Source organism: Sorex araneus, chromosome 1 (genome assembly GCF_027595985.1).
Source record: "Sorex araneus isolate mSorAra2 chromosome 1, mSorAra2.pri, whole genome shotgun sequence".
In the NCBI taxonomy this organism is placed as follows: domain Eukaryota; kingdom Metazoa; phylum Chordata; class Mammalia; order Eulipotyphla; family Soricidae; genus Sorex; species Sorex araneus.
This window is the reverse complement of record NC_073302.1, coordinates 231,241,320-231,261,424: the sequence shown is the minus strand read 5'-3', so window position 1 is coordinate 231,261,424 and position 20,105 is coordinate 231,241,320. Positions and strand designations below refer to the sequence as shown.

The 20,105-nt window shown below is 40.1% G+C and overlaps 1 protein-coding gene across 1 annotated transcript in view; it reads right to left on the bottom strand.

The window, feature by feature from the left end:
- The window catches only part of STPG2 (sperm tail PG-rich repeat containing 2), a 204,935-nt gene extending 185,196 nt beyond the window's left edge, over nucleotides 1–19,739 (bottom strand). The window contains exon 1 of the mRNA XM_055127269.1: nucleotides 19,631–19,739. Coding sequence (XP_054983244.1) covers nucleotides 19,631–19,739 — 109 coding nt within the window. The remainder of the gene's footprint in view (nucleotides 1–19,630) is intronic.
- Between the last annotated feature and the right edge of the window lie 366 nt (nucleotides 19,740–20,105).

Below are 20,105 nucleotides of genomic sequence, written 5' to 3'. Positions count from 1 at the left end.
AAAGAAGACCTGGAATACCTGAATAGACCCATCAATGTTAAGGAAATTGAAACGGTAATCAAAAACCTCCCCAAAAACAAAAGCCCAGGCCCAGATGGTTTCACTGGCGAATTCTACCAAACATTTAAAGAAGACCTATTGCCTGTTTTCCTCAAACTTTTCCAGGAAATTGAAAAAACAGGAACTCTCCCAAACAGTTTCTATGAAGCACATATCTCCCTAATACCAAAGGCAAACAAAGACACCACTAAGAAAGAAAATTACAGACCAATTTCCCTGATGAACACCGATGCGAAGATCCTCAACAAAATACTAGCAAATAGGATCCAACAACTCATCAAAAAGATCATACACCACGACCAAGTGGGATTCATCCCAGGGATGCAAGGATGGTTTAACATTCGGAAATCAATCAACATAATCCAGCATATCAACAAAAGGAAAGATAAAAACCATATGATCATATCAATAGATGCAGAGAAAGCATTTGACAAGATCCAACATCCTTTCATGATGAAAACCCTCGCCAAAATGGGGTTTGGAGGAACTTTCCTCAAGATAGTCGAAGCCATCTATCACAAGCCTACGGCAAGCATTATCCTCAACGGGGAAAAACTAAGGGCCTTTCCTCTGAGATCAGGCACAAGACAAGGATGCCCACTCTCACCACTCCTCTTCAATATAGTACTGGAAGTACTTGCGATAGCTATTAGACAAGAAAAAGAGATTAAGGGCATCCAGATAGGAAGGGAAGAAATCAAACTCTCACTATTTGCAGACGACATGATACTATATCTAGAGAAGCCTAAAACCTCTACTAAGAAACTCTTAGAAACAATAGACTTATACAGTAAAGTTGCAGGCTACAAAATCAATACCCAAAAATCCATGGCCTTCATATATGCAAACAATGAGGCAGAGGAAAGGGACATGAAAAAAGCAATCCCATTCACAATCGTGCCCCAGAAAATCAGGTACCTCGGAATCAGCTTAACCAAGGAAGTAAAAGACCTTTACAAAGAAAACTACATAACGCTACTCCATGAAATCAAAGAGGACATGAGGAAATGGAAACATATACCCTGCTCGTGGATAGGGAGAATCAATGTTGTCAAAATGGCAATACTCCCTAAAGCATTATACAGATTCAATGCGATCCCTATAAATATACCCATGACATTCTTCAAAGAAATGGATCAAGCAATCCTAAAATTCATATGGAATAACAAACGTCCAAGGATAACTAAAACAATTCTTGGGAAAAAGATGATGGGAGGCATCACCATCCCCAACCTCAAACTTTACTACAAAGCAGTAACAATTAAAACAGCATGGTACTGGAACAAAGGCAGAGCCGTAGACCAATGGAACAGGGTGGAATATCCCTACACACAATCCCAAATGTATGACCATCTAATCTTTGATAAGGGAGCAAAAGAAGTGAAGTGGAGCAAGGAAAGCCTCTTTAACAAATGGTGCTGGCACAACTGGACAACCACATGCAAAAAAATGGGTTTAGACCTTGACCTGACACCATGCACAAAAGTCAGATCAAAATGGATTAAAGACCTCAACATTAGACCACAAACCATAAGGTACATTGAAGACAAGGTCGGCGAAACCCTCCACGATATTGAAGATAAGGGTATCTTCAAAGGTGACACGGAACTAAGCAATCTAGTAAAAACAGAGATCAACAAATGGGACTACATTAAACTAAAAAGCTTCTGCACCGCAAGAGATACAGTGACCAGAGTACAAAGACTATCCACAGAATGGGAAAGGATATTTACACAATACCCATCAGATAAGGGGTTGATATCAATGGTATATAAAGCACTGGTTGAGCTCTACAAGAAGAAAACATCCAACCCCATCAAAAAATGGGGCAAAGAAATGAACAGAAACTTTACCAAGGAAGAAATACGAATGGCCAAAAGGCACATGAAAAAGTGCTCTACATCACTAATCATCAGAGAGATGCAGATCAAAACAACCATGAGATACCACCTCACACCACAGAGACTAGCACACATCCAAAAGAACAAAAGCAACCGCTGTTGGAGAGGATGTGGGGAGAAAGGGACTTCTTCACTGCTGGTGGGAATGCCGACTGGTTCAGCCCTTCTGGAAAACAATTTGGACGACTCTCAAAAAATTAGATATTGAATTCCCATTTGACCCAGCAATACCACTGCTGGGAATATATCCCAGAGAATCAAAAAAGTACAATCGAAACAACATCTGCACATGTATGTTCATCGCAGCACTGTTTACAATAGCCAGAATCTGGAAAAAACCCGAATGCCCCAGAACGGATGACTGGTTGAGGAAACTTTGGTACATCTATACAATGGAATACTATGCAGCTGTTAGAAAAAAGGAGGTCAAGAACTTTGTAGTTAAGTGGATGGGCATGAAAAGTTTCATGCTGAGTGAAATGAGTCAGAAAGAGAGAGACAGACATAGAAAGATTGCACTCATCTATGGTATATAGAATAACAGAGTGGGAGACTAACACCCAAGAACTGTAGAAATAAGTACCAGGAGGTTGACTCCATGGCTTCGAGGCTGGCCTCACGTTCCGGGGAAAGGTCAACTCAGAGAAGCGATCATCAACTACATTGCAGTCGAAGGCCATGTGGGGGAAGGGAGTTGCGGGCTGAATGAGGGCTAGAGACTGAGCACAGCGGCCACTCAACACCTTTGTTGCAAACCACAACAGCTAATTAGAGAGAGAAAGCAGAAGGGAATGCCTTGCCACAGTGGCAGGGTGGGGTGGGGGGGAGATGGGATTGGGGAGGGTGGGAGGGACACTGGGTTTACGGGTGGTGGAGAATGGGCACTGGTGAAGGGATGGGTTCCCAAACTTTGTATGAGGGAAGTGTGAGCACAGAAGTGTATAAATCTGTAACTGTACCCTCACGGTGATTCTCTAATTAAAAATAAATAAATTAAAAAAAAAAAAAAAGAGGATACAAGTATATGGAAGCATATTCCCTGTTCATAGATGGAAAGGATGAATATCATCAAAATGGCAATATTCCCAAAGATTCCGTGTAGTCCTGTGAAGAAATAGAATAAAACACTACTGAAATTCATATGGAATAATACACTCCTGAATAGAAAAATCAATTCTAAGGTAAAAAAAAATGGGAGGCATTTCTTTCTCCAACTTGAAACTCTACTACAAAATTGTTGTAATTAAAACAGTGTGGCATATCGAATACTACATGGGTAGCTTGTCAAGCTCTGTCGTGCAGGCAGAGGCCCTGACCTTCTTCCTGCTGCTCCACCAGGTGAGGCTTGCCTCCAGCTGACATCACAGGGCCTCATCTCGAATGGGATGCAGAGCTGCTCCCTACTAGGTGGGTCCCAGTACCTTCCATACCCACCCCATGCCACTTAAGGTCCCATACCACAGCTCCTTACTAATCTTCTTCTTGCTGCTCCACCATCCCAGGTGTGTCTTGCCTCTGGCTGATATCACTGGGCCTACACCAAAATGGGATGCAGTGCCTCATTCAATCAGATGGGTCCCAGCAACCTGTGCCATATAAAGGACCCACATCTAAAGGACCTTTACAAAGGAAACTATAAAACCCTACTTCAAGAAATAAAAGAGGACATAAGGAAATAGATAACAACCCACACTCATGAATTGGGAGAATTAACATTGTCAAAATATAAATACTCCCCAATACATTATGTAGATTCCATGTGGCCTCTATAAGGATACCTATTTTTCAAAGAAATTGATCAAACACTCTTGAAATTCATATGGAACAATAAACCCCTACGAATATAAAGAATCTTTGGAGAAAAAGAAGACAGGAGATAACACCTTCCCTAACTTCAAACTGTACTACACAGTGGTAGTTATTAAAACGCATGGTATTGGAATAAAGACAGACTCACAGACCAATGAATAGAGTTCAAAATCCTGACACACATCCCCAGATATATGGATATTTAATCTTTGAGAAGAGAGCAGGAATTATGCAGTGGAATAAGGAAAGCCTCTTTAACAAGTGGTGCTGAGAAAACTGGGCAGTTATGTGTAAAGGAAAAATGGACTAGAGACAGACAGAGACAGAGAGACAGATAATAAAATGCCTGCCATAGAGGCAAGCTGGGGGTGAAGTGGGGGTGATGGGAAGGAAACTAGGGACACTGGTTCAGGGAAATGTATACTGGTGGAGGGATGGATGTTGGAACACTGACTGAAACCTAATCATGAACAGCTTGTAAGGGTCTATCTAATAGTGATTAAATTTAAAAAAAATACTTTAAAAAAGGGTCTAGATCACAGCTGATTAAAATAAAGAAAAGAAAATGTTATGTGAATATTCTTTCGGTCAGGGACACTGAGATAAGAGATCCGAGAGAAATGAGATTTGCTGGAGAGGCTCCTTGCTCTTTTCCAGCAGCGAAGCAGCGAAGAAGCGCCCCACAGCCTCTTTTATTTACTATCCTACGTACATACATCTTATTCACTCAGTACAAAAAAAAGCATTAACGGAAAAGGGGTTACAGGAGGGACATCAAGACATCAAGGCTACATTGTTCTGTCACCATCAGTCGCAGCCTCCAAGGAGGAATGCAAGGTCAAGCAGCCTGGCACCATGAGCTATAGTCCTTGCACCTGGAGTGATAAGATGTGAGAATGTCTGCATTCCAAAGCTGAGCTGGGTTAGGGATCTGTGATGAAAGGAATATTGCTTCTATATAATACTAAGAGCTAAAGGGCAGCCAAAGAAAGAGATGTTAACTCTGTCCAGACCAGTCCGGACACAGGAGTCATAGCTCGCCCATTTTCATGGGGCCTGTGTTTCTGCCTGCTTGCGGGTCAGTCTCCACAGGCTCGTCCTAACAGTCTGATTGGGCACCAACAGAAAAGAAAAAAGCAACACAATGGAATACTACTACACCATGAAAAAGAGATAAATTCATGAAATTTATTGCTAGATGGATGGATCTGAGAGTATCATGCTGAGTGAAGTTAGTCAGAAGGGGAGGAACAGAAACATAAGAATCTTTCATATGTGGGGCATAAAAAACATGCTAGGGGAATATTTCCCAAAGACAATAGAAATGAAAAGCAAGAGAAATCTTCAGTAGGAAACTTTCCACTGGGCATTTGGGGGAAAGGAATACTATGATAATAGTGAAGGGATGAGGTTGAAGACAGATTACTCAGAGGAGGTAAAGTGATATGAATGGTAACCTCTCAGCACCAATATTATAAGCCATGGTGCCCAAAAGGATTTTTTGAAAGTGCCTGCCATAGAGGCAGTCTTGGGGGTAGGAGAGAAACTGGAAACATTGGTAGAAGGAAGTGGACACTGGTATAGGGATTGATGTTGGATATTGTGTGCTGGAACTCAATATTTAACTATTCAATTCTTTTTATCTAAAACAATTTGAATTTTAAAAAGAACCATATATCACCATTGATCAAGTGGAACACATAACAGAAATGCAAAGATGGTTCAATATACATGTATCATGACTGCAGTACAGGGTATCAATAAAAGGAAAAATAAAATCATATGATTGTATCAATAGATGCAGTCAAAACTTTTGAAAAAATTCAACTCATATTCATAATAAAAAACAATGACAAAATAGAATCAGAAGGAAATACCCCCAACATAGTAATAGACCTTGGCCATCTGTAAGTCTTTGAGGGAGGTTTTGTCGTCCCATTTTTTTTGGTGGGGCTGACTGTTTTATACTTAAGTTCTAACTGCTTTATATATGTTGGATATGTAAAAATTTGTCATATAAGTGATGGGAAAATATTTTCTTACAGCCTGTAGGGTCATCTTTCAGGTCATCATTTGTTGGGTTTTGTTTTTTGTTTTTTTGTGGGAGTTTTTGGGTTTTTTTTGTTTCTTTTGTTTGTTTTTTGGTTTCTTGGGTTTTTGTGGAGGGGTTGTTTGTTTTTTTGTTTGTTTGTTTTTGCTTTTTGGTTCACATCTGGCAATTCTCAGAGGTTACTCCTGACTCTGCACTCAGGAATTACTCTCAGGAGGTGCTGGGGGACCATATGGGATGGTGGGGATTAAAATCAGGTTGATCACATGCAAGGCAAATGCCCCACCCACTCTACTATTGCTCCAGGGTATTGCATCATTGAATGTACCTCTAGATTCAATACCATGAAATGTTCAAGGTTTTCTATTTGTACATATCTTATAGTGAGATTTTTTTGTTTTTTTGGGTCACACCCAGCGATGCTCAGGGGTTACTCCTGACTCTGCACTCAGGTATTATCCCTCGCAGTGCTTGGGGGACCATATAGGATGCCGGGGATTGAACCCAAGTCAGTCGAATGCAAGGCAAACGCCCTACATGCTGTACTATCACTCCAGCCCCTTAAAGAGAGATCTTTATTCCATTTTGATTTTACTTTTTTGTTCATGGTGTGAGAAAGAGGTCTGAATGATTTTTTTTTCAGGTGACTGATCAGTTTTCCTAACATCACTAATTAAAGAAGCTTTCCTTGCTCCACTTCACACTCTTTTCTCCTTTGTTAATGCGTCATTTATCATTAAAGAAATATAAACAAAAACATCAATGAAATATCTCAAAACTGTGAGACTGGCACATATCACAAAAAAATAAAAAACAACTAGTGTTGTCAGGGATGTGGGGAAAATGGGACACTAATTCACTGCTGATGTGAATGTTTACTAATATTTTTGAAAATCAATATGAACACTTCTCAAAAAACTAGGAATTGAGTTTCAATATGACCTAGCAATTCCACTTCTGGCAGCTACCTCAGGAACCCAAAAACTATCTTCAGAAAACACACTTACTCTTCTATGTTCATTGCAGCAATATTCACAATAGCCAAAATCTAGAAACATACCAAGTGTCCAAGAACAGATGACTGGATAGGAAACTATGGTATACAGTGGGATGCAAGTTGGCTGTAAGAACAGATGTCACATTTAATTTGTATAGTGCTTTGGGTAGTATTACCATTTTGATAATGTTAATCCTCCCTATCCACAAGCAGGGGATGTGTCTCCATTTCCTACTGTCCTCTTTTATTTCTTTTTGCTGTTGTTGTCTTTTGTTTTAACTATTTTTTAGTTTATTTTTTTAAATTGAGTCACTGTGAGAACAGTTACAAGGCTTTTAGGATCAAGTCTCAGTCATACTATGATCAAACACCCGTCCCTTCACCAGTACACATGTTCCACCACCAAGAACTCCTGCATACCCCCCCTCCCATTCTCCCTCTGCCTGTGTGGCAGATGATTTTCACTTTACTCTCTCCTTACTTTGATTACATTCAATTTTCGACAGAAAACTCACTATCATTATTTGGAGTTTATCCCCCAACAGTCAGACCTGTCGAAATGGCATCATTAGATCATATGTTTTCTATTGTCGATAACAAAGAGCATATGATGTTGCACGGTCTCGAAAGCGGCCGCCCAGTTTTGGGATTCTGGTATTAAGTCTGGAGGTATTTCTGCCAGTAGCTGCTGCATTCCGAGATTGGTTTATGTACCTCAGGGATCATGGCTGTTCAGATGTGAAAGAGCTGTTCATGGGCGGCTGCTGGGGTCTCATTTGGACAGGAGGCAGGGCTGGTTCTGCCCCCACTCCCTATCGCGAGATTCCCCATGCGACTCATCACTGCAAGCTCCTCTCTGTCCAATGGGTTCTGAACGGTGGCAGTCGCCATGCTGCCGCAAAGGGGAAAAGGCCGAGGGACAAAAACCCTTCCCCTCCTGGGGCTGCACGGGGCTGTGGCTTAGTTCACAGTCCAGGAGTATATCTGCCAGCAGCCGCTGCATTCCAAGATTGGTTTCTATGCCTCTGGGATAATGGACACTCAGGGATATTTTTTGTATATCAGGAAAGGTCGCAGGGCTGCTTATGTAGTTTGGAGAGATATCCCAGTCCCACATACCGGAGCCATGTTAGTAGAAGCTCAGTGTCACCAGGACTCCATCCGGAACAGGTGGGGATGCTGCACCTTCTCTGTCTATCACCCCAGTGTTGTTGACCTGGTCTGGGGTCCGGACCATTCTCCATCTTGCGGTGCCTGCCAGCCCAGATTCTTCACTGTGGGCTGTTGTGGCAAGATCCTCTTTTATTTCTTGAAGTAGTGTTTTGTAATTTTCTTTGTATAGGTCTTTACCTCTTTGGTTAAGCTGATTCCAAGGTACTTGATTTTCTGAGGTACTTGATATCTACTATTGTGAATGGGATTGTTTTTCTTTTTAATGTATCTTTCTTCTCTTTCACTATTTGTATATAAGAAAGCCATGGACTTTTGGGTGTTGATTTTGTAGCCTGTCACTTTACTGTGGAGAGCTATTGTTCCCATGACCTTTTCTGTACAGTCTTTAGGGTTTTCTAAGCATAGTATCATATTGTCTGCAAATAGTGATAGCTTGACCTCTCCCTTTCCTATCTGCATGCCCTTGACATCTTTTTCTTGTCTAACTGTTATGGCCAGTACTACCGGTAATATATTGAATAGGACTGGTGAAAGCGGGCAACCTTGTCTTGTGCACGATCTTACAGGGAAGGTTTTTAGTTTTTTCCCATTGATAATGATGCTTGACATGGGCTTGTGGTAGATGGCTTTGACTATATTGAGGAAAGTTCCTTCGATGCCCATCTTGCTGAGAGTTTTTATCATAAACGGTGCTAGATTTTGTCAAATACTTTCTCTGTGTCTATTAATATGATAATATGGTTTTTATTATTTCTTTAACTGATATGATGAATTATGTTGACTGACTTGTGAATGTTAAACCAACTTTGCATCCCTGGAATAAATCCTACTTGGTCATGGTATAGGACCTTTTGGATGAGTTCTTGGATTCTATTTGCTAATATTTTGTTGAGGGTCTTTACATCTGTGTTCATCAGGGATATTGGCCTATAATTCTCTTTCTTTCTAGTATCACTGTCTGCCTTTGGTATCAGGGTGATATTGCTTCATAGAAACTGTTTGGAAGTGTTTCTGATACTTCAATTTCCTGGAAAAGCTTAAAGAGGATTGGGAGTAAGTCCTCTTTAAAGATTTGGAAGAATTCACTAGTGAATCCATCTGGGCCAGGACTTTTTTGCTTGGGTAGAATTTTTATTACCATTTCAATTTTCTTGATGGTGATAGCTCTGTTAAAGTGTTCCTGGCCTTCTTGGTTCAGCCTTGGGAGGCTATAGGAATCCAGGAATGGATCCATTTCCTGGAGGCTTTCTTGTTTCGTGGCATAGAGGTTCTCAAAATAATCCCTGAGGATCCTTTGAATTTCTGTAGTTTCTGTTGTGATGTCCCCCTTTTCATTTCTTATTATGTTTATTAGGGTTTTTTCTCTCCCTTTCTATATTGAGTCTTGCTAGAGGCTTATTGATCTTGCTTATTTTCTCAAAGAACCAATTTTTGGTTTCAGTGAACCTTTGGATTTTGGGAGGGGTTTTCATCTCATTAATTTCTGCTTTGAGTTTTATTGTTTCCTTCCTCCTGTTCGGATTGGGTTCCTTTTGTTGGTTGTTCTCCAAGCTTTTAAACTGTGAGATTAGGTTACTTATGTGGGCTCGCTCTTCCTTCTTGAGGAATGCTTGTAGAGCTATAAACTTTCCTCTTAACACAGCTTTTGCTGTGTCCCATAAGTTTTGGTAATTCATGTCCTCATTTTTGTTCATTTCCAGGAATCTTTTGGTTTTTTTTTGTTTTGCTTTTTTTAAATTGTCCAGACTTTGTACTTTATTTATTTATTATTTTTTTGCTTTTTTGGGGGGGTCACACCCAGCGATGCTCAGGGGTTACTCCTGGCTTTGCACTCAGGAATTGCTCCTGGCAGTGCTTGGGGGACCATATGGGATGCCGGGGATCGAACCCAGGTCGGCCGCGTGCAAAGGCAAACGCCCTATCCGCTGTGCTATCGCTCCGGCCCCCTCCAGGAATCTTTTGATTTAATGCGGTCCCTATCTCATTTTTCAAAGAAGTAGACAAACCACTCCTGAAATTCATATGGAACAATAAATCCCACGAATAGCTAAAGCAGTTCATGGGGAAAGAAGATGGGTGGCATCACTTTCCCCAACTTCAAACTGTAATACAAAGCAGTAGTAATTAAAACAGCATGGTATTGGCTATAAATAGACATGTAGACCAATGGAACAGAGTTGAATATTCTGTCACAGACCCCCAAATATATGACTACTTAATCTTTGACAAAGGAGCAGGAAATGTGAAGTGGAACAAGGAAAGTCTCTTTAACAAGTGGTGCTGTGAAAACTGGATAGCTACCTGCAAAAAAAAAAAAGAACTCTGACCCTTTCTAATGCAAGGCACAAAAGTCAGATCAAAGTAGATTAAAGACTTCAATATCAGACATGCATCCATAATGTACATAGAGGAAAATGCAGGCAGAACCCTCCATGACATTGAAGCTAAAAAAAATCTTTAAGGATGAAGCACCACTGACCAAGCAAGTGGAAACAAACATATACAAATGGGACAACATCAAAGTAAGAAGCTTCTGCACTTCAAAAGAAATAGTGACCAAATACAGAGAAAGCCCATAGAATGGGAAAGAATATTTACTCAACACACATCTGATAAGGGATTGATATCCAGGATATACAAGACACTAGTAAATTGTACGAGAAAAAATCCTCCAACCCTACCAAAAAATGGGGAGAAGAAATGAACAGATGCTTCCTTAAAAAAGAAATACAAATAGCCAAAAGACGCATGAAAAAATGCTCCACATTGCTAATCATCAACCAGTGCTGGCGTGGATGTGGATAAAAAAGGATGCTCTTTCACTGGTGGTGGGAATGCCAACTGGTCTAGCCTTTCTGGAAAACAATATGGACAGTCCTTAAAAACTAGAAATTGAGCCTCCATGTAACCCCGCTATACCACTTCTGGGAATATATCCTAAGGGTGCAAAAAAGCACAGTAGAAATGAAATCTGTGTGTATATATTCATTGCAGCACTGTTCACAATGGCTAACATCTGGAAACAACCCAAGTGTCTGAGAACAGATGAGTGGTTAAAGAAACTTTGGCACATCTACACAATGGGATACTATGCAGCTGTTAGCAGAGATGAAGTCATAAAATTTGCTTATAAGTGGATAGACATGGAGAGTATCATGCTAAGTGAAATGAGTCAGAAAGAGAGGGACATATATAGAAGGACTGCACTCACTTGTAGAGTATAAAAATAACATGAGACTGACACCCAAGGGCAGTAGATACAAGGAACAGGAAGATTGCTCCATAGTTGGAAGCCTGCCTCTTGAGCAGAGGGAAGAAGGCAGTTGGAATAAAGAAGGGATGACTAAGAAAATGAGGGTTGGATAAATCAATCAGGATGGGAGATGTGTGCTAAAAGTCGATAAAGGACCAAACATGATAACCTCTCAGTATCTGTATTGCAAACCACAATGCCCAAAATTAGAGAGCAGTTGAAATATTGTTTGTCATGGAGGCAGTGGGAGGGTGGGAAAGGGCAGCGGTATACTGGGGATATTGGTGGTGGGTAATGTGCACTGGTGAAGGCATGGGTGTTTGATCACTGTGTGATTGTAACTCAAACATGAAAGCTTGTAACTATATCTCATGGTGATTCAATAAAATTTAAAAATATATATATGTCACATTATTTACTGCCATGTATATGAATCTGGAAAATATCACGTTGAGTGATGTTAATCATAAAGAGGAATGATTTCTTTCATAAGTGGGAGACAATAAAACATGTTAAGAGAATAACAAATTCCTGAAGGGAACAGAAACTGTGAATTAGTAGGAAGCTAACCTACTAAAGATCAGAGCACACTGGGTGGGGAGAAGACATTGGGGGTGAAGACATTGCAAGAACAGTGGAAGTAAGTAGACTCTTTTGGGGAGGCTTTAGCACTGGAATGTTGTATGCATAAAACCCTATTATTACTAGGTTTGTAAAACAGTGCCTAAAATTTAAATTTAAAAGACCTCTGAATTAGAACAGAATTAATAAGATGCATTAAGGAAAATACAGACAGAATTTCCAGGATTTGGATCTCAGTGGTGTTTTAGTGGCATGGCTGCATTGGCAAAGACAACAGAAACAAAAATAAACAAATGGAACTACATCAAATAAAAAGTCTTTTCTGCATAGCAAAAGAAATGCAAGCTAAATTTAAAGATACCATCCTGAATGGGGAAAAAAATATTTGCACACAATACATGAGATAAAGAATAAATATTCAGGGTATATAAAGAACACTGTAGCACTGTAGCACTGTCATCCTGTTGTTCATCGATTTGCTCAAGCGGACACCAGTAACATCTCCATTGTGAGACTTGTTGTTACGTTTTTGGCATATCGAATATGCCATGGATAGCTTGCCAGGCACTGCCGTGCAGATGGGATACTCTTGGTAGCTTACCAGGTTCTCTGAGAGGGATGGAGGAATCAAATCCGGGTTGGCTGCGTGCAAGGCAAACACCCTAACCGCTGTGCTATCGGTCCAGTCCAGAATACACAAAGACAAAAATCAATAAATCCAATAACCCCATCAGAAAAAGGGAGAAGAATAAACAGACAGTTCTCTGAAAAAGACAGATGAACAGCCAGCAATAGTATTCAAAAGTGTCCATAATGGGGCTGGAGTGATAGCATAGCGGGTGGGGCATTTGCCTTGCACGCGGCCGACCCAGGTTCAAATCCCAGCATCCCATATGGTCCCCTGAGCACGGCCAGGAGTAATTCCTGAGTGCAGAGCCAGGAGTAACCCCTGTGCATCGCCAGGTGTGACCCCCAAACAAACAAACAAAAAAAAGTGTCCATCATGACTTGTTATCAGAGGGATCCAAATCAATAGGGCAATTAGATATCAACTCACACCATTAAGAATTGCACACATTAAAAATATTAGAAACAGCGTATGTTGGTAGGAAATGTGGTAGAAACATAGCTCTCTCTTACTGCTGGTAGGAAAGCTGTTAGTTTCTGCTACTCTGGAGAAAATTATAGACTTTTCTCAAAAAAGTAAGAATAAAGCTGCCATACAACCCAGCAATTCTTCCTTTTTATTATCTTTCCCCCAAAAACAACGAATGTTAATTTGAAAAGGCATTTGTATTCCAGGAGTGCCGCAAAAGCAGTTGCACGATACCTCACAAAATAATGCCACTGATATACCAAGAGTAGCACACCACATTTGATGGGGGATAAGATTGAAGAAAACCAATCTTGATAAAAAAAACTAATAATATATGTTCATATATGTACATAAATATATATATATTAAGCACACAGACTCAAACTCTAACAACATGTTAATGATCTCTAATACAGGGACTTAATGGCTCCAAGATGAGGTACAACTTTTACAAAACTTTCCTTTAAGGAAATCTTTTTGATCATTTTTAATCAGTTATTCATAATAAGCAATACAAAATAAATATCTTAGTATCCACCTTTTGAGCAGGCTTGGATGGTGGTAGGAAAACTCGAAATAATGATAGTGGGAAGGTGTAATGATGGAATTGGTATTGAAATATTGAATGTAATCAATTACCGTGAAGAACTCTGAAAATAATTTTTTTTAATTTTTAAATATTTAAAAATTTGTAAAAAAGAAAAGCCATAAGCACATTTTTGTTCATTGCAGTACTTTGTATGTACAAAAACCAGGGTGTGTGATCAACCCAAATAGAAATAACTACATATATATTCATGCAATTGCAATTTTAATTAAAGCATAGGATATCATGTTGAATGACCAATACTCTCACTTACCTGTGACATACAGAATAACACAATAAAAAACAAGTTATTCATATACAAATTGAGCAAACTTTATAAAAATTTTTATTTTATTTTTATATAGTTGTTCTAATGATTCATTACATTTAGCATTCCAACATCAATCCCACCATTATTACACCTTCCCACCACATTTTGAACGTTTCTACCCACCCCCCAAAGCCTGCCCACAAAGCAGAACCTAAATAATTTATTTTGTATTGCTTGTTATGAATAATACACTAAAAATGATCCAAAGAATTTCCTTAGAGGAAAGTGTGTGAAGATTATTGTATTTCACCCTGGAGTCATTAAGCCCTTGTCTTGGTTCATCAGTAGTATAGAGTATGAGATGTCTCATGGCTGTAAATGCGGAGGTGTGCTCCAAGAATTCGGCTTTAAGTGTTATGGTGATTGAGTTCTGGAGATTTTTCAGCTGCTGGGGCTCTATTGGGGTGGGTGTGGGGAGTCACTGCCATCCCTTCCAAACTTCCCCAGATGAGACAGTCTGGCTTGGGGTCTGCAGGCATTTTTGCAGCTCATTTTGCAGCTCGTATTGCTCATGTTGATCTCTTCCAAGAGACTTATTTCTGAGTTCCTAGAGCAAACTCTTGACCACATACTATAGAAAAGGCAAGGTCAAGGAAGAAGAGAAATGGAGGTGGAAGTAAGAAGAGGCAGTCTGGAGGAAACAAGGGCAAGGGTTAGTAATCTTAGAAATATTGGTAGTGTAGAGGAGAGGTATCTGTGTGTATGCATACATACATATATATGTATATATCAATTTCTAGATCTAACACTACTGTAAACATAGCATCAAAACTACAGTAATTAAACTAAACCGTTAAGGAGGCGGCTGGGATGGAGTGGGGTTGGTGAGAAATTGGGGACACTGGTGAAAGCTTGCTGACACTTGTGTGGGATTGGTGTTGAAAGCTCGTATGTGTGAAAATCTGTTGCTGACAGCTTTGTAAATCAAGGTGCCTAACTTATATAAATGTATATAATTTCATAACACTTGATTAAATATGTAATCAAAGTGCAATGAAAGAAAAGCAAATAAAAAGTTGAGAAACAATAGTCATAGAATAGTATTACTTATCTGAGTAAGAATAAGCAGGAATTAGCCAAGCAAAGAAGGAATAGATAATAGATTAAGCCACAAAGTATCAGAAAATGCTCATCATTTTGATGAGTGGTAATAAATTTATAGAAAATACAATTTTATCACTAATACGCAAATTACATGTTGGTGGAATTGTGGTTGCCTAGAGATATCAGGTAAAGTGGGAGACCAGGTCAGGAATAAAATCATGAAGAACACTAAGTTCAATATTACAGATATCATACTTTAATCTGTTTAAAAGGACCTTTTAAAATCAAACAAATAGCAATTATATATTAGAAAGATCACACTGGGCACCAAATAGAAGTTGAATTTAAGCCTGAAATTTAAGGAAACCAGTATTGATTTATTTGATAAAAAAAATAATGAATCCTGAAGTAAACCAAAGGCATATAAGTGAAGGGAATAATTTAAAAGAACATGATTATTAATAGTTAATTAGTCTAAATGATCAATGGGAGTAGTCATTCAGGGAAGAAATAGAGCTTAATTCCAAAGATAAAAGTTTACAATTGGCTGATAATTTTTTCAAAAGGACTAGTAATGTTGGGGAAAATTTCAGACAATTGTGATTTCAGTTGTCATACATGATCAATATAGAGATTTCCAAGTAGCAACTGGCAATGCTGAGTCCTTAAGATCAGAAGAAAATTCACCTTAGACTTATATATAACATATTAACTGTAAACTTTCTTCTGCTAGTCATCATAATTGAACTATGAATAGTATTTTAAGCTATGTACTTGAAGAGAAAGCCCACATGAGAAAAGCAGTAAGAATGAAAGTACAAGGGGGCTGGAGCGATAGCACAGCGGGTATGGCGTTTGCCTTGCACACGGCCAACCCGGGTTCAATTCCCAGCATCCCATATGGTCCCCTGAGCACCGCCAGGAGTAATTCCTGAGTGCAGAGCCAGGAGTAACCCCTGTGCATCGCCAGGTGTGACCCAAAAAGCAAAAAAAAAAAAAAATGAAAAGTACAAGGACCAGAGGAATAGTACAGCAGACAGGGTGCTTGCCTTGCACATGGCCAGCCGAGGTTTGATCCCTGAATCCTATATGGTTGCCCAAGCACCATCAGGAGTGATTTCTGAGTGTGTAGCCAGGAGTAACTCCTGAGTATCTCCAGGTATGGCCCCAAAACAAGCATAAGAACAAAATAAATGAAAGTACAAAAATAGAGAATGAAAACATGCACATTAAGATGTAAATAGACTTGCTTTTTAAACTCATGTTCTCCCTTGAATATGTCTCTTCGCTTGCTTTCTCTTTTCTTTTTTTGCGCTTTTTGGGTCACATCCAGCAACGCACAGGGGTTACTCCTGGCTCTACACTCAGGAATTACCCCTGGTGGTGCTCAGGGGACCATATGGAATGGTAGGATCGACCCGGGTCGGCCACGTGCAAGGCAAATGCCCTGCCCACTGTGCTATTGCTCCAGCCCCCTTGCTTTCTCTTTCAAGCCTGTGTTCCTTCTTAAACACATATTGCTTTCCTTCTCACACTGTCACATCTTTTTAAGAAAATTTCTTTCAATAAAAACTATCTTGTTACACATACACACACAATGTAAACATATTAACACTTTTGTAAATACAGTGTCTTTTAAAAAAGAGGAAAAAAGGAAGACCTAAATACTTTTATAAAAAAAACTTTTGTTTGTTTTGAGACCACATCTAACAGTTATCAGGCTTTACTACTAGCTGTACACTCAGGAACCATTTCTGGTTGGGCTGAGGGTTGTGTGTGCTGGGGGTGGGGTGGAGTCATATGGGATGATGAGGCTCAAACCCAGATTGGCTGTGTACAAGGCAGGTACCCTATGTGTTCTGTCCCAACACTAAAAAAGCTTGCTTTAAAGATTCTCAAAAACCAGGGGGGGAAATAATGATTCGATACTTCCCTAATTTACCCAATTTAGCAAATAACTAGCATTTATTAGGTTTGAACTAGGTACTTGTCCTCCAGTCCTTGCTATTGCTCCAGTCCTGGAGCAATAGCACAGCGGGTAGGGCAAACGTTTGTCTTACAGGCGGCCAACCTGGGTTTGATTCCTCCATCCTTCTTGGAGAACCCGGAAAGCTACTGAGAGTATCCTGCCCACATGGCAGAGCCATGGCATATTCAATATGCCAAAAATAGTAACAAGTCTCACAACGGAGACGTTACTGGTGCCTGCTCGAGCAAATTGATGAACAACAGAATGACAGCGCAACAGTGCTACAGTGCTACTAGATACTTAAAAACAATACCAAGAGCAATAATACAATGGGTAGGGTGTTCACCTGCACGCAGCTGATCTGGATTCAATACCTGGCATTCCATATGGTCACCCCAGCACGGCCAGGAGTGATTCCTGTGTGCAGATCCAGGAGTAACCCCCCGGACCAGATGTGGTCCCAAAATCAAAATAAATAAGTAAATAAATAAAGCTAATTAAAATATGCCATTATTAGAAGAAAAAATAAAACAACACTTTGGGGGCTGGAGTGATAGCACAGCAGGTAGCATGCACGCAGCTGACCCAGGTTCGATTCCCAGCATCCTATATGGTCCCCTGAGCACCACCAGGAGTAATTCCTGAGTGCAGAGCCATGATTAAATCCTGTGCATCACTAGGTGTGACCCAAAAAGCAAAAATAAATAAATAGATAGATAAATAAATAAATAAAACACCATTTCAAAACAACAGCTTTGAAAAGAAGGGGAGGTATACCAGAGAAATATGTCTTTAAAAAAAAATGATGAAAACTGATTTCTTAAGAGGTAGTGCCTCCTTTATCTATGTTTACAGGGAAAGTTAAACACCAGGAATGTAAGCTAGGGACTTATACATTTAAGGTATGTATTCTACCACTGAGTAATTTCCAACCCTTATCTTCTCCCCAACACAGCAGGGTCCTATAGAAAGCACTTTGTACACTCTTACTGGATAAATTATCTTTGGTAGTAAATTATAGATCAGTAAGGGACCTATAAGAGAAATTCTGTAAGAGCAATTTATCTGTAATGTTGGCAAGACACAAATCTAGGTGTTGTGAACCTGAGACTCATTGGTTTGGCAAGACATGAACTCATATAGCTTTACATCTATCACTAGCAGTCTCACAATAGACATGATTTTGCAGAGCTGTCACCCAACACAGAAGCACTTAGAATGTGAGGGAAAGAAAAAAGAGACAGTGGTAAGTTGTATGGAAATAAAATAAAAGTTTAAAAGTATCATAAGAGTAAACATATCAGATATGAATTGGCTGTCACAAAGTTGTTAGAGTTAGTATCTCAATTTTTTTCAAACTGACTAATACATCTGAATTTATTTTAAAAAGATAATTTCCAGGAGTGCTAATATCAGATGCTGGAAAAGAGGAAAATTCAAAACTAAAAAATATTGAACATACAAAATCGTACAAAATTTGTATTCTAAATAAGCTCAAATCAGTATATACCAGTACTATAATCCATTTACCATAATCTAATACTTCACAAAAAAATAACAATGTGCCTCTGTATTAATTTTAAAATGCAAAGTGTAGAAATAAGGAAAACACAGGCAAATAAGGGGAGGGGCATAGAATTATAATTTAGATTCACAAAGTCAACAGATTAGAAAAAACAGAAAATTGGAAAGTTATTTTAAACTACACCTAAAAAACAAATTGCAAACAAATGAGGAGCAAATAATTATTCATCCCCACTCCCTCTCTCAAGAGCACAGATTTATTTTACAGATCTGTGAGCTAATAAGATCTCAGTAAATATGTTCAAAGAAAAGACTGGTATGGTCAGTTAGGAAACATTTATCTGGGAAAAAATCGTCAGATTATCTTTAGGTATGCTGCGAAATCAGTTTTTAAGCATAGCGGGTAGGGCATTTGCCTTGCATGCCGCCAACCCGGGTTCAATTCCTCTGTCCCTCTTGGAGAGCCCTGCAATATACCGAGAGTGTCCTGCCCACTAGGAAAAACACAGAGCCTGGGAAGCTACCTGTGGCGTGTTAGATATGCCAAAAACAGTAACAGTCTCACAATGGACATGTTACTGGTGCCCGCTTGAGCAAACTGATGAACAACCTGAGGACAGTGCTGCAGTGCAACATATTACAAAATATATAAAAGCTACATCTTAGTAAATCAATGTCACTCTGAGTAAGGGTAGGGAAAATGTTTGACTCAGGCAGGATTACAGAGAATAGGTAGTAACAGGACTGTTGACTCTTAGGGTCAACAGACAGAAAACTAATATCTGTTCTGTACAATTCAAGTATAGTGCAACCATCATCACTGTATCACTGTCATCCCGCTCAAGCGGGCACCAGTAACGTCTCCATTGTGAGACTTGTTCTTGCTGTTTTTGCCATATCAAATATGCCATGGGTAGCTTGCCAGGCTTTGCTTTGTGGGAGGGATACTCTCGGTAGCTTGCTGGGCTTTCAGAGAGGGACGGAGGAATCAAACCCAGGTCAGCCAGGTGCAAGGCAAATGCCTTACCCGCTGTGCTGTCACTCCAGCCCATCATAGGATCAGAAAACCTAAACATAGGCCCACGTGCTTGCTTTGTAACATGTGACGAACGATTGATCTGTATCTTTGGTCTGTATGGGCGTGTTGTCTGCCCGAGAAAGTATAACTGTTAAGGCTAAAAGCTTTATGCTCAGTCGCAGCACAGAGAGGACTAAGCAGGTCTGGGGCTTGGCTCCCCTCCTGCGCATACTCTACCTGCCGAGCGCTGCTCAGGGAGGGACACCTGGTAGGACGCAGGCCCCACGTGCCTCTCAGTACTGCCGCCTCCTGCAGGGCCCAGCAGGCGTGGAGCCCGGTCGTACATCGCAGAGTCGTGGCGTCTGTTAAAAGGGCTGGAATAGAGTGGCTATCGGGGGGTTAAAGATAGCTCAGAGCTTCACCACCGAGAAAGCTTGGGCCCAGCTGTCTCCCAATTTGTTCCGAGGTGTTAGATTTCCACCAGGTCGAGTTCCAACCCCTAGATACATGGGCAGAACACAGGAAAATTAAGTATTTCACGCAACAGCAAGTTCACCATACATTGCTGAGATCAAAGAGAAGGTGCAGCCCTGGGTCGCCAGAAGCGACTCCACCCCTCTTCTCTTCCCCGGAAGTCCACTGAGTACCGGTCCGGTATGGCCCCGCCCACATCTCTCTGCCCCGGAAGTCATCTGAGTACTGCTACGTAAGT